Source organism: Coregonus lavaretus, assembly GCF_964263955.1.
Source record: "Coregonus lavaretus genome assembly, chromosome: 1".
In the NCBI taxonomy this organism is placed as follows: domain Eukaryota; kingdom Metazoa; phylum Chordata; class Actinopteri; order Salmoniformes; family Salmonidae; genus Coregonus; species Coregonus lavaretus.
Genome location: NC_139988.1, coordinates 84,286,384 through 84,300,849, shown reverse-complemented (window position 1 = coordinate 84,300,849; position 14,466 = coordinate 84,286,384). Strand labels below are relative to the sequence as shown.

Genomic DNA, 14,466 nt, shown 5'->3' with positions numbered 1-14,466 from the left:
CCTACATACTGCTGCCACATGCCCATAAGTTTGACACCTGTAACATCGTAATGTACTCGGCACATATGCTCGCACAGGATAATTTATATATCCAAATTTCACTTTGTCAGGCAAAGACTCAACTTCAAAACTCAAAAGAACAGACAATGACTGACAATGACTGACACTCTAGCCACCCTGTTTGCGTCGCACCAAACGACGAGCATCACACACACCGGGAATCATCTCCTTCAGTTGATCCACTTTTACATTTACTGCTACCCCAGTAATCACTCCTTTCAATGGCGCCCTTTTCTTGAGAGCGAAACAATTCACAATTACCTCGCGCTTCCACTCTTGCTCATGTCCCTTTCAGCGTGAGGCTCGGCGCAATTTGCTTGACAGATGCCCCCTACCGTTTTGGAATAGAAACGGTCAAATAATTTCCTCAATGTTTCTGTGGAATAGGACAGTGTTGAACGAAGATTCTTCAAGGTAAAGAACCACACATGTAAAACTATGGATTTAATGAGATGGCTACAACTCATATGGTACAAAATAAGCTACTCCCCTATCATAAAACGTTTTTGTCTTTTTTTACTCAATGTGTAGGTCAGGATACTGTGCTTCGTGTTCCATGCAAATCTGACAGGTGGCGCCATAACACAACTATTCGCGCAAGTCCAGTGACCACAACTAGTACTCGCTCACAAGCTCCTGTCCGGGTAGAGAACTAGGAAAAGTCAAGGTACCAAGACAGACACTACATAATGTGCAATAACTGTATATTTTTGGTTCCTAGTCTATATGCATAGTGAAAAGGCTGCAATACACTGCAGAATGTGCAACAACTTGGAATTTGTCAAGTATCGAAACATTTAAATGGTGATAAGCGCAATGCATAGTGAAAGGTACTGTTTATTTCTTATTTTTGTTTCCTAATCTATACGCAAAGTGAAAAGGCAACAAACAAGGTATTGATTCCTCATCAAATACACCTGCAATTTGATCCAACGGCTTATACAATGCCATGACACAATGGAATTACTTGTTTAAAATGGCTACATCAAATGCATCCAGCACACCGAGTATATAGTTACACAACGCAAAGTCTCTGATTTGATTATATATACGTCAATGTCATGAATCCTAAATGAAATATTGTAAACTTCCCTAATTATAGAAACACGTGACTATGATAGAGAAGCTAGTTCCCTGTTCTGTGCCCATGTCCTTCCGCCACAGATGAAAATAATTTCTTATAAATGCAATTATACAATGAAAGATACATATTTCGTTATATAATGTATTGCTTTGTCAATATATTCTGCACTATTTTACGTGTTGCCCTAGCGGTGTTTCGCCGGATAGATGTCTTTGAAGAACTATTTTACACTGCGGCATAACATTCTGTACAATCGTATCGCTTTTCAATTGGAACGGAAGCCATGATGGAAGTTTGCGAGTGCAGCCGGAGAGAAGCGAGTCAGTAGGGAGAGGGACGTGTCAGGCCAGGGAAGACGTGCAGGCCAGTAATAAAATATAAAAAAAATCACACAGATTTGTTAGCTATGTTTAAGGTGGAGGCTGTCAATTTTTCGGTCATATTTTTTAGTTCCGACGACGTGGATCGTTTTATCGGATGACTCCTTTTTTTTGTTGAAGAATTGACATGCTAGCTAGATGCGCTAGCCATATCTAGCTACGTGTGTGCGGAGATCGAGTGTGTGTCACAGTCAGACACTATTCTGGGCAAGGAACGTCGGGGAGATTTCTCTCCGCTTTTCTGGCATAATCACGGCGCCTTTGGCGAAATCAGATACTTGGTACTCTCTTAAAATACAACGGTTCGAGGGCTGGATAATTAATCACCTATTCATCTGGAGGATTTTGTGTCAAATTGTGGGATCTGGGAAGCCGGGCCTGTGGTGGAACGGAGTGAGGCCCTCCTTTATGACCCAGCAGCAGCAGAAGCTATTCTAGCTAGCACGGCTAGCTTAGCTAGCTGTCAACGTTTGATACCAACGGGATTGCGAGGGAGAAATATTGGCAGCATTTCATACAAAGGCAACAACAATACTTTCTCGTTATATAAAAACATTAAAGACTCCTGTGACAGATATGGCTGCAATCATAAAGGAAATTGTCAGCCGAAACAAAAGGAGATACCAGGAGGATGGGTTTGACTTGGACTTGACTTGTATCCTTTTTGTTGAATGGCCGTAATATTAGCTAGCTTTTATGTCTGACTAGTATGTTCATTTGTCTGCATTACCGTTACCTTCCTAACTAGCTATAATACCTAGATCGCTAACTTAACCTTTCTACAAAAAACGATTAGCTAGCTAACGTGAACTAATATTAGTGAAGTCAGTGAGTATTAATTAAAAAATATATAGTTAGCTAAGCTAGCTAGCTATGTGAAAGCTAGCTAGGCAGCTAATGACAGAACGTCTGGTTGGTTGGCTCGCTTACTCGTCACTGGTTGGTCAACTAGCTGGCTGGCTAGCTAGCTAGGTTAATTAGCCAGCCAGGTTCGATGCTAACCTACTCTTTGCTAAATTGCTACAGTATTTGAGAACGGTGTATGTCCTGTGAAACTTAACGCAGCCTTGATAACTAGCTAGATCAATCCCATAGCTTGTATAACGTTAGCTTCGCTAGCTAGTAGTTTGCACGTCAATCGTCATCATGATAACTGAATGAGAGATTCAACATCATGGATAACGTAGCTGGCTAATGTCGAGGTAGATAACGTTATGTCTAGCAAATTTATCTTGATAATTTGAGGTCTTAATTAATTGTTTGGTTGATGTCAACTGAAAATGTAACTGGTTAGTTGGGTAATATATAGTTAGCTTCCCCTGGATGGGGAACAAAGAGATCAACCTTTTTGCGACGCATTATTAAGGTCCTCTGGCTTACATAATAATGTAACGAGCTATAATGGATTAGATTAACTTTATATTCACAATCAGTCGTTCTCCTTCTAGCCAGACAAAGACCCAAAAGCATTGAATCATTATCAGCGTAAGGGGTAACTATTTATAATAGCACTTGCTAGTTGGTGGAATGTGCCAATTTCATGGCGCTTGAATGAACGTAATCAGTACTGTTAGACGATTGGTTTGGTTCTCTTCAGATGTCTTCACTTTTTTCGTCTAGCTTAATGAGTTCAGCATGTTTGTATTGATTTGATATATATAATATTAGGGATAAAGTGTTTAGTGACAAATGACAGGAAAAGAGAATTCTCTAAAATACTGTTCAGAAGTTGGCTATGTCTGAAATGCGTCACCTAACCTTGGTATGCAATCAAATGGTGAAAGTGTAGGTGCATGTAGAATACATAGATAAAAGCCAATTAAAGGTTATGAGCGTAATTGGATGGAGGAAGTGTGGCTTAGTACTGTTGTACAATATTAGCATGTTCAGTTATCTCTTGTACTTGAATTGGTCAACTTCTCTTTGCTGTGGCTATGACCCTTTGATGGAGGTTGTGTTCTCAGGAAGCTCTGTGCATTTTTAAAATGTTCTAAACAGAGCTGGGTTTGCCAAACTAAGTATTTTTTGAGTTATATGTATGAGTGAGACCATGGGATTATAGCTAAATCACCTTGTTCCATCAAACATATTTAGAGATATCTATTGTGCCAGACTTTGTGTGGTCATTGTGACAGTGTTCGGGAAGGCAGTGTAGCCATGGTTGTTCCTGTTATGTAATGATTCCACTCCAGTTCTAGGGTTTGGCTTTAAAATAGTGATGAGATTTGAAATTGGCAGCAATGCCTCCACACCAGATCTTAACTGTGCTATTACAAATATGAAAAGTATTATCCTAAATGGTGTTGCTGGAAAATGGCAGGCCTATTTTATTTATTTATTTTATTTAACCTTTATTTATTCAGGTTAGTCTCATTGAGATAACATCTCATTTTCAAGGGAGATCTAGTCCAACCAAGAGAGATGCTTATGTTCTGTGACAATTGAATTGATCCCATTCATTCCATTGACTATTTATTTGATAGGAACAGTTACCTCATGTGAAGCTCTGCTCATGCTGACCAGTGCATTTGTCATTGCAGTAGTCTCATGTACTTTTTGAGCATGACGTCATTGTGATTTTATGCCAGTTCAAATGTAAAGTACACTATCAGGATACGTAAGTTTGTGACGAGACGGCCCGTGTTTCAGTAAATGAACAGTAAACATGGAAGAATAATTTAGAGATCATGTTTTGTATGCGTTTCATTTAGTAGTAGCCAATTCTGATGAATTATTTGACCAAATAGGTCATCTTTGTATGCATAAATCAATTTTTTGTGCATGGATATATTTCCCAAGTGAAAAGGCATGCGGAAATTAGAGCACTTGAGGTTTTTTATACCTGTATCGATGTGAGTGATGTAATGCTTTTTCTTTCGAAGAGGTGATGATGGTCTGCTCTGCTCTATATTACCCAGGCTCTGTCCTGTTCTCCATACTGCTCTGCCGTGATTGATCTGTCGTGATAAGCAATGCATGTATGATGTAAGCTATGATATAAGCCATCTATGTTTGGGCAAATCACGGAGCTGTTTGTATTGTACGATGATTGTCTATGTGAATTGAATGACGATTGCTAAACAAACATAATTGTGTGTGGGTTATTGTATTGGCCTGGGTGTGTGTAATTCCTTTCATTAGTCTGACCTTTAAGAAGCCAACCTCCTGGTTTCCTTGACTCCTGCGTTCAGATATTTATCCTAACATCATTGCTATGGGCTTTCCTGCTGAAAGACTTGAGGGTGTCTACAGAAACAACATTGATGACGTAGTACGGTAAGTACTTCTCCTAAATGTTCATGTCGATGTCCCTGTCAAAAATAAAGGGGTTTCTTAGAATGTAAAGGAATGGGGGAAAAAGTAAACTATGAAAACAGCAGGTAGGTAACATGTCTTAACTACCTTAACCAAACCCAATGGGCACAGTCGGCGAGGCTGAACATTTTAGAGGGCCCCATCTTGTTTAAAAAAAAAAAGAAATGTTATCATTTTTAAGCCAATTTCCTGCAAATCTCAGAATTTCTCAATGGCGGCAAGATATATTTTAGCATTTCTAAAGTACATTTCTGTTAATTTTACACATTTAGCCATGGCGCTGAGAGAAAATGTTGCAGTTTTAAAGCTAATTTCCAGGGATTTTACGTATTCTGCCATGGGGCTGAGAGAATTTAGCAGTTTGTAAAGATATTTTCCGGCAATTCTATGCATTTTGCCTTCTTTTGCTCAAACTTAATAACAAAATCAATACTGTTAAATGTATTGTTTTTGGAATTTTTAGTTCCCCTGACTCTTTTGGTGAATGTTAGTTCTCAGAGATTATATTATTTTTTAAAGTTATAGCTCCATTATCTTTTCTACATACTTTATATCTGGTTTAAGTCTTAAGTTTACACTGAAAATGTTTTTCCTTCCCAAATTATTATTATTATTATTATTATTATTATTATAAATGTTTTACAGTTGGGTCTTAGGTGTCCCAAAAACACGCTTAGGAGGCCTGCCCAAGGGTTTATATGGCAGAAAAATCCCTGATCATGTTTCTCACTGATTATCGTTATATGGGCGACAGAGGTCGGACTCTGAATATAATGTTTGAAATGCAGGCTGTCATGCCAGCTTCAGAGGCTTGCCTGATGTGTCAACTGAAACCAAAGGAGTGACCTGCAAGCCACCTGTGAACTTAACCTGACCCTGCTTGTTTTATTGTCCAAACAATTTCCTTCGATTTACGCAGGCCCTAAAAATTGTCAAAGACTCCAGCCACCCATGTCATAGACTGTTCTTTCAGCCACCGCATGGCAAGCGGTACCAGAGTGCCAAGTTTAGGTCCAAAAGGCTTCTAAACAGCTTCTACCCCCAAGCCATAAGACTGCTGAACAATTAATCAAATGGCTACCCAGACTGTTTGCATTGAGGCCCTTTTTTTTTTCTTTACACTGCTGCTACTCGCTGTTTATTATCTATGCATAGTCACTTTACCCCTACCTACATGTACATATTACCTCGACTAACCTGTATCCCTGCACATTGACTCGGTACCGGTATCCCCTGTATATAGCCTCGTTATTTGATTGTTACTTATTCAGTAAATATTTTCTTAACTGCATTGATGGTTAAGGGCTTGTAAGTAAGCATTTCACGGTAAGGTCTACACCTGTTGTATTCGGCGCATGTGACAAATAAACAATTTGATTTGAGGATGTAGACTCAAAGGTGTGGGCTTTTGGAAATGTGAACAGAGAAAACAGCCTTTGTCATTTCCCAGAACCTGTCGTTTTTAGATGTGAGCCAACCTGAGCAACCAACGTACCCTACTGATAGTCGATGTTGTAACACTGTATTATTTAGCTTGTCTGAGAGCCCGTCAGTCTGCCCCCCCTGTCTGCGCCATGCTGTCATTATGCTCAGTTTAAGCTAGTGATTTAGAGGGCCGTTAGTGTTGAAAGGTTTAAGTCGGACCAGAATTAGCTCAAATGTGTTCTGGATGGAAAAGTAATTATCTTCTCTCTCTCAGGTTTCTGGACTCTAAGCACAAAAATCATTACAAGATATATAATCTGTGAGTACCCTGGTGTCTGTCTATTTTGCTTGTGCATATGCAGTATGGTCAGCGGCGGTTGCTGTGCTGCAAAGTTGTCTGATGTAATGCAGAAAATGTCTGTGGAATATAGGCCTGGAGGAGGAAAAGCCCTTCTGTTTTAGAATGTAAACCACAGTAGCCACTTATTTGCCTTTAGTCATCAGGGCCCAGTTGTCTATCCGGTTTTTGCCTATCGTATAGGATTAATGCATAGAAAGCGTGAATAGAACGGGAGTCCCCATTTTAAGTCAATGATTCGTCTGTTCTATTCATTCTATTTCTATGAGTTGAATCCTATTCATTAGGCGAAATACAGATAGATCACTTTTGAAATATAGGGCCCAGTGGTTCTTTGTGGATAGGCCTAAGCATTGTTCTGAAGGGTTAGAACATAACCGTTTGGTATAGTTTTACCCTGGAAAAGGAATTTACAACGTCCTACTTACTCAGTATGAAGTCGTTACCTAGTATAATAATAATATAATAATATGATATGCCATTTAGCAGACGCTTTTATCCAAAGCGACTTACAGTCATGCGTGCATAATTTTTTTTTGTGTATGGGTGGTCCCGGGGATCGAACCCACTACCTTGGCGTTACAAGCGCCGTGCTCTACCAGCTGAGCTACAGAGGACCAGTAGACTCACTGCGAGCTGCAAAGATACTAAAGTACCTCAGGTTTCTCATTGATAACAATCATCTTAACTTAGTGAACATGAGATGTAGAGAGAGTGCAATAAAGACAATATATATATTATTTAAGTTGGCTGAATCTGTGTGGAATTCATGAGGTTGCAGTTGCTGTAATAATCTGTATGCTGATAGATCGATTATACAAATGAAAGAATGCTCCCCTTTGTAGTCTGCTACTATAACAACATTTTTGTTTGTCCCTTTATAGGTGCGCTGAGCGACATTATGACGCAACCAAATTCAATTGCAGAGGTGAGACATTACCTCGCAGTGAAACCATCATCACTTTCATTCAGGCTGTCATTGATTAGTTTAGTCTTTCACTAAAAAACCCATGTGTGACAATATCTAACTGAGCTCGGTCTATCTCCGTCTCTCTCCAGTTGCACAATATCCGTTTGAGGATCACAATCCCCCACAGCTGGAGCTGATCAAACCGTTCTGCGAAGATCTTGACCAGTGGTTAAGTGAGGACGACAATCACGTGGCGGCGATTCACTGTAAAGCTGGAAAGGGACGTACGGGTGTCATGATCTGTGCTTACCTGTTACACCGGGGCAAGTTCCTCAAAGCACAAGAAGCTCTGGACTTCTACGGAGAAGTCAGGACCAGAGATAAGAAGGTACATTTTATTGTTCCAGTCTGGCTGCGTTTACACAGGCAGCCCAATTATTATATTTCTTATCTAAATGGTATTTTTTGACCAATCAGATCAGCTCTGAAAAAGAGCTGATGTGAAAAGATCTGACGTGATTGGTCAAAAGGCTTATCTTCATAACTTGAACATTTTCGAGGCTCCTATAAAGGCTTCAAATCGTAAAAATCCTCTTTACTGACAGAGAAAATCTTCAGTTTCACTAAGTTTTTCTCTGTCCCATTCAGGGAGTGACAATCCCCAGCCAGAGGCGCTATGTCTACTACTATAGTCACCTTCTAAAGAACCAGCTGGATTACAAACCAGTGGCTCTGCTCTTCCACAAGATGGTGTTCGAGACGGTGCCCATGTTCAGTGGCGGAACATGTCGTAAGTGATTTCCTTGTCAATCCTGTTTCTTTCCTGTATCCTCCTGACCTTTGGCTTGTGTGCTACTGGCTTTCACACTTTCACAATGTGAGCTTCAGTTAATTGTCCTGCCTCTGTTCTCTGCTTTGCTCTGCACAGCTTTGCTTCTCGATGTTGCATGTTATTTTGCCGTTTTCTCCATGCAAAGCAGACATTAACCACAGTGGAACGTACCGTTTTGCAATGATGGTTATGCTAGTCCAAATGGTGTGGTTTCACTGCTATTATTTTGCTTGGCTCACTGGTCATTTGACTTGGCTGTATAATCAGAGAATAAGGGGTTTATTCGTGCGTTCAAGACAGCTGGGTACTGGGGGGGGACGACCGACAAGGTCAAATCATGACGTCAATGATCTTCAGGTCAGAAAGTCGGAGCTCTAGAAAGTTTCCGACTTGGAATTTCAAGTTTGGATGACAATTCAAAAAGATTTTTCCCAGTCTGAGCTCTTTTTTTCCCCTCTGAGTTCCCAGTTGTCTTGAACGCACTGAAGTCGTAATTCGGAGATTTCAGAGTTCCCAGTTGTTTTGAAGGCGGCATATACCTTGCTGGATTGCCAGAAGACTTATATGGACCTATGATATAGTGATGAGGGTAAAAAACGATATATTGCAATATTATTTTGGAATTATACTGAAGAAAAATATAAATGCAACATGTAAAGTCTTGGTCCCATGTTTCAGAAATATTCCATACGCACAAAAAGCTTATTTCTCTAAAATGTTGTGCACAAATTAGTTTACATCCCTGTTAGTGAGCATTTCTCCTTTTCCAAGATAATCCATCCACCTGACAGGTGTGGCATATCAAGAAGCAATTGGCATGCTGAATGCAGGAATGTCCACCAGAGCTGTTGCCAGAACTGAATGTTAATTTCTCTACCATAAGCCGCCTCAACGTTGTTTTAGAGAATTTGGCAGTATGTCCAACCGCAGACCACATGTAACCATGCCAGCCCAGGAACTCCACATCCGGCTACTTCACCTGCGGAATCGTCTGAGACCAGCTACCCGTACAGTTGATGAAACTGAGGAGTATTTCTGTCTGTAATAAAGCCCTTTTGTGGGGAAAAACTCATTATCATTGGCTGGGCCTGGCTCCCCAGTGGGTGGGCCTATGCCCTCCCAGGCGCCCCTGCCCAGTCATGTTAAATCCATAGGTTAGGGCCTAATTCATTTATTTCAATTGACTGGTTTCCTTATATGAACTGTAACTCCGTAGAATCTTCTAAATTGTTGCATTTTATATTTTTGTTCAGTGTACGTTATATCGATACATTTGACTAATTATTACTTTTTTGGTAGCTAGCTCTAGTTGGCTGTACCTGCGGCAACAAGTGTTTCCCCTAGAATAGTTTCCAGCAGCGGTGGCACAGTTAGCGTGGTGGGTGGTAGTGGACCTTGGCCAATGGCGCGGTCTCCAACCCAACATTTTAGAGGCCCTCCACTTGGCCGCAGAAACAAAATGTTGCTGTTAAAGCTAATTTCCTGCAATTCTATACATTTTGCCATTGCTTATGTCATGTTATGCTATCTGAGTGAGTCAAATATTTTAACAAAATCAATGGGGGCCCCATGCCATGACATATTTTGAATTTTAGATTCTCCCTGACTGTATAGTTTAATTTTTTTGGTGGTTCTCAAATATTATCTTATTTTAAAATGTATAGCTCCGTTATCTTTTCTAGATACTTTATCTGGATTTTAGTCGTTTAAGTTTATACTGAAAACGTTTTACCATCCGGAAAATTATTTTCTTTTTACAAATCCTATTTTTTGGAGTGGCGGCAATGATTTAGTTTCAGCGGCCTTCCGCTGCTAAATAAATATAGGGGAAACACTGGCCAAAAGTATAGCTTGTTCTTCATCTTCTTTTTAAATAGTGAGCCAACATGTTTTCAGCACTTTTATTACCATGACTCATCAAAACAAATGTTCTAATGCTCTCTCTGCAGCAGAGATTTAGTAAGCAATATGTTTGGAACATCAAATCACAATCAAATCGCAGTATCGAATCGCAATGCATATAGAACCGTGCGAATCGCAATACAACTGGTGTCGGCACCTAGGTGTGGTGATAATATCGTATTGTGAGGTCCCTGGTAGTTCCCAGTCCTACTATGCTATAACAACCCCCGACTCTGTGTGGTTGTCGTCAGTGGCTGCTCTTGTCAGCTGTGTCTGGCGTTTTAACCTCTTCACTTGTTTACCCATATTTCTATCGGTTGACCTATTGCCTGGGGCAAGTGAACTGAGCAGCCTTTTCTGAGGTTGGCCTATTGGGCAGGTTCATTTTTATATATATATATATATTTATTTATTTTAATATATAACCAAAAAACAAGTGAAAACACAGAATTCCAGTACTGGTCTTTCTGATTCCTCCATTATGTGTAGATGAAAGGCAGGCAATATATGGCACTTCTGCTTGTAAATAGCTCATTTACATTTTCGGGCAAATGAAAAATACCCCTGACTTGCTGATTGGCAAGTGCCTTTCAGACTTTAATGTCAATCCCTGTTATTTTAGCCCTATTCTGAACACACACACACACACACACACACACACACACACACCCTATGTGGTAAGTTCACATGGCACAACACGCAAAGTATTGAAGTGGTTTTAATTTCAACGCCCAAGCCCCTGCCCCTCATAAAATGATTCTTAGTAAATGCGAGTAATGCAAAGATTGTTTTCTGGAAAATGTTAGCTGATGCTTTTTAAGGCCTATATGTTAGGAAATGCATTACTATGAATATTATGATTGCTTTAAGCGCTGTTGCTTTAAGCGCTGTTACATAATTATTATACTGGTTAAGGTCCTAATAACTTGATAACGGGACGTTGCTGTCCGCATGTTGAAATGGTGAGTTAGAATCGGTTTATGAATGGTTGTAAGCATGTATATTCTACAGTGTGTTTGTACATAGCCCTGATGATAACCCAGCTGTACCTAAGCCCAGGCAGGGCTGCCGCAGGACTCTGTTAATCTCCTTTTCTCTTTCCAAGGGGACACTTCCGTTAAAAACAAGAGTGAGCAGATTCCACATGGTTTCAGGAAAGGGAATTGGCACTGGGGTAATACTAATCAGCTTTTCATCCAATGTTTACCTGTTGACTACGAGGTTGTTGTCGGTTTTTAAGTTGGTGTTGAACTTGGTATGGTAACTATCACCTCTGCCCTCCCCCCCACCACCACCCACCACCTCAGTGGACTGATCCTAGAGCCGAAGTGCTCCCTTATATGAGCTTGGTTTTGGTCAACTCTTCTCTTCTTAGGGCCCTTATAGCATGTTATTGTAACTGTCTTTTCTATATTTAATATTCCTGGCAGTGGTACTACGTAATTCTATCCATTTTCTTTTCGGTCCTCCATTCCTAATTTACCGAGATGTAAATAATATGTACTTGCTTGTAGTTGCTGTGTCTCCACCAGGAGAGTGACTGGTGTTAACTTGTTGTTCACAGATCCTCAGTTTGTCGTGTACCAGCTTAAGGTAAAGATCCACACGTCCAACCCGGTGAACACGCGGAAGGAGGAGAAGTACGTGTTCTTCGAGTTCCCCCAGCCGCTGCCCGTGTGTGGAGACATCAAGGTGGAGTTCTTCCACAAACAGAATAAAATGATGAAGAAGGTGTGGTTCTTGATTGTACGATTAGATTTTTATATGCATATTAAATGAGGTATTGTAGCCTATTCTGATTCACTGAGGGATGGCAAGATTTAACTGAAAAAACACATCATGAGTTATGATTTTGGATTGGAGTATAGCCTATATTTTGTGTCGTGGTTGAGATAATGTAACTGCTTTTTGGAGTTAAGTCTTCCCTTATATTCACCTCTCCCTCCTCCATGTGTTTTTCCATCAGGACAAGATGTTCCATTTCTGGGTGAACACCTTTTTCGTCCCTGGACCAGAGGAGAACTTTGAGAAGGTTGAGAATGGGACGTTGCCAAAGGAGCAGGCAGGAATCCAAACAGGAGGAACGGGGGACAACGACAAGGATTACCTGATCCTCTCACTGACGAAGAACGACCTGGACAAGGCTAACAAGGATAAAGCAAACAGATACTTCTCCCCCAACTTCAAGGTCAGTCAGGTGAATGAGACTTTCTTTGATTGGGGGGGGGTTGGGAAAAAATACCTTTTTGATAAATGTTTGGCGAAATATTTGACTAATGTTTTGTGCCAAGATGAATGCGCGGTAACACTTTATTTGGATAGTCCATCTATAGAGCCTCTACAGACCATCTACTAAACTTAACCCTTATTCTAAACCTAACTGTAACCTTAGCAAGCAGTTGCTTATCAACAGATTTGTTTGTTGATAGTATGACCATCTTTAGAGCATCTACAGATGGACTATCCAAATAGTGTGACCAAATGCTCTCGCCGCTTCACTCAGATGAAATGTAGTTTCCCCTTGGTATAGATCCATTGCCATGTTTCAGTATGTGGATAATAATGTTGTTTTCTCTGGAACTCCAGGTGAAGCTGTACTTTACCAAGACTGTGGAGGACATCTTCAACTCTGAGGCCAGCACTTCCACCTCGCTAACGCCAGACGTTAGTGACAACGAGGCGGACCATTACCGATACTCTGACACCACAGACTCTGACCCGGAGAACGAACCGTTCGACGACGAGCAACACACGCAAATAACAAAAGTGTGAGATTTTTATGGGAAGTAAAAAAAAATAATATTAAAAAAATACGTACTTTCAGAGGGGAAAAAAGGAACTTGAATATAAACTGCAAAGCAAGTACCTTTTCCCCCACCAACCTACGGCAGCAGGACATTTGCGTCACGGAATATGCCACCAATTTTAGGAACAATAATGCTGACCAAGTTTTCTTTATTCGTTTGAATTTTTTTGCCCCTCCCCAGCTCGTTCATCCGGAAAGTATTGATACCGTTGTTGAGTGGGAAAAGGTTCAGTAGCTGTAATGTAATATACCTTTTTGTGTCAAAGACTAGAGAAGAAGATTTCCGCTATCAGGAGATGTGAGATCCGGTATGGGAAAGGCTTATTGGAAATCTAAATTTCACTGCTCCATCTCCTGTGGAAACCAAGGCCAGTGCTTCTGTCACTTTCTCCCCCTTCATCCATTGCCCTCCACCATGCCCCTACCACCCCCACCTACCACCCCTTCCATCCTGTCTACTGTGAATGCTTCTTGTGCTTTTTGCAGGTGGTCTCACATGAGTTTGTGCAGTGTAAACTGCATGTTAGAATTTCTCCAGTCGACTTATGATTATTATTATTGTGATTATTATAATTATTAAGCTACATGACATCTAACCAATGTCCATTCCTTCTATCGTGTCTGTTCAAGGTATGCAGAAACCCAGTATCACATGTATTGTTGACGTTTTTATGTTTAGAGAAATAGAAGACAAAACGGCAGGGAAGCCAGTGTTGCAATAGCGTGAACACTATAGTTAAATGACAAACGGTGTGCATGTTATTGGAATCCATGTTTAATAAATTGTATACCATGTAAAAAAAAAAAAAATGAAAAGAAAAGATTTCTAAAGTCATTTAAGATCTGATTGTATTTAGCCAGGAGGTCAAAAATTGCATCCTTTATTTTCATGGTATCTGCAGGTATAATTTGTCTTTTGACAAGCCATTTAGAATGCCCTTGTGTTTTTATGATACAGTACATAGCGTGTACCCCCCAATGTTAACGGTAACATGATACAGTTTTGGTGATCATCACGGAGGACAATGGTATCATGTTTTGAATTCATGTTCAGTGTGTCATGTACTTATAGAGGGGTAATCTGTTCCAAATGTGTACCTTATAACATGCTGTACTACATCATGTATCAAAACCTGCATTAGTGCATCTGGGTCGGTTTCCCGCCTCAGTCTCCAGAACGTTTTTTTGACAAACTGCACTTTTTGTGATCTTAGTATGTGCATGGACGCACCAGAAGTGGTGATGCTGACCTATTCTTGACGAGTGTTCAGTAAAGCCAATGGGCTGAGAGGTGACGCTTGGTCAGAGACTGAGGCGACAGAGAGGGATTGAATGTAAAGCTTCGTCTGTGAACCGATCCAGGGGTGTTAATGCAGGTTTTGATCAACCCAGGA

The 14,466-nt window shown here is 40.5% G+C and overlaps 1 protein-coding gene across 7 annotated transcripts; it reads left to right on the top strand.

Moving 5' to 3' along the window:
• The first annotated feature begins 1,442 nt into the window (after positions 1-1,442).
• LOC311100164 (phosphatidylinositol 3,4,5-trisphosphate 3-phosphatase and dual-specificity protein phosphatase PTEN) lies at positions 1,443-13,868 on the top strand. 7 transcript variants are annotated; one of them, XM_084140951.1, is made up of 10 exons: positions 1,443-2,179; positions 4,716-4,800; positions 6,539-6,583; positions 7,507-7,550; positions 7,682-7,920; positions 8,181-8,322; positions 11,372-11,440; positions 11,831-11,997; positions 12,233-12,454; positions 12,853-13,868. In XM_084140951.1, exons 1-10 carry the CDS (start codon positions 2,101-2,103, stop codon positions 13,036-13,038), a joined length of 1,278 nt encoding a protein of 425 aa, XP_083997077.1. In that variant the 5' UTR covers positions 1,443-2,100; the 3' UTR covers positions 13,039-13,868. The 7 variants fall into 7 exon arrangements, with proteins under 7 accessions (XP_083997077.1, XP_083997076.1, XP_083997079.1 ...); XM_084140950.1 differs by having other exon boundaries at positions 12,233-12,463; XM_084140953.1 differs by lacking the exon at positions 6,539-6,583.
• The last annotated feature ends 598 nt before the right edge of the window (positions 13,869-14,466 follow it).

What these genes read in the sequence shown, in the direction of transcription:
- LOC311100164 (XM_084140950.1), top strand. Translation starts at nt 2,101, where the DNA reads ATGGCTGCAATCATAAAGGAAATTGTCAGCCGAAACAAAAGGAGATAC. An exon ending in AACATTGATGACGTAGTACG is followed by an intron (nt 4,801 to 6,538) that starts GTAAGTACTTCT and finishes TCTCTCTCTCAG; the next exon opens with GTTTCTGGACTCTAAGCACA. An exon ending in AACCAAATTCAATTGCAGAG is followed by an intron (nt 7,551 to 7,681) that starts GTGAGACATTAC and finishes GTCTCTCTCCAG; the next exon opens with TTGCACAATATCCGTTTGAG.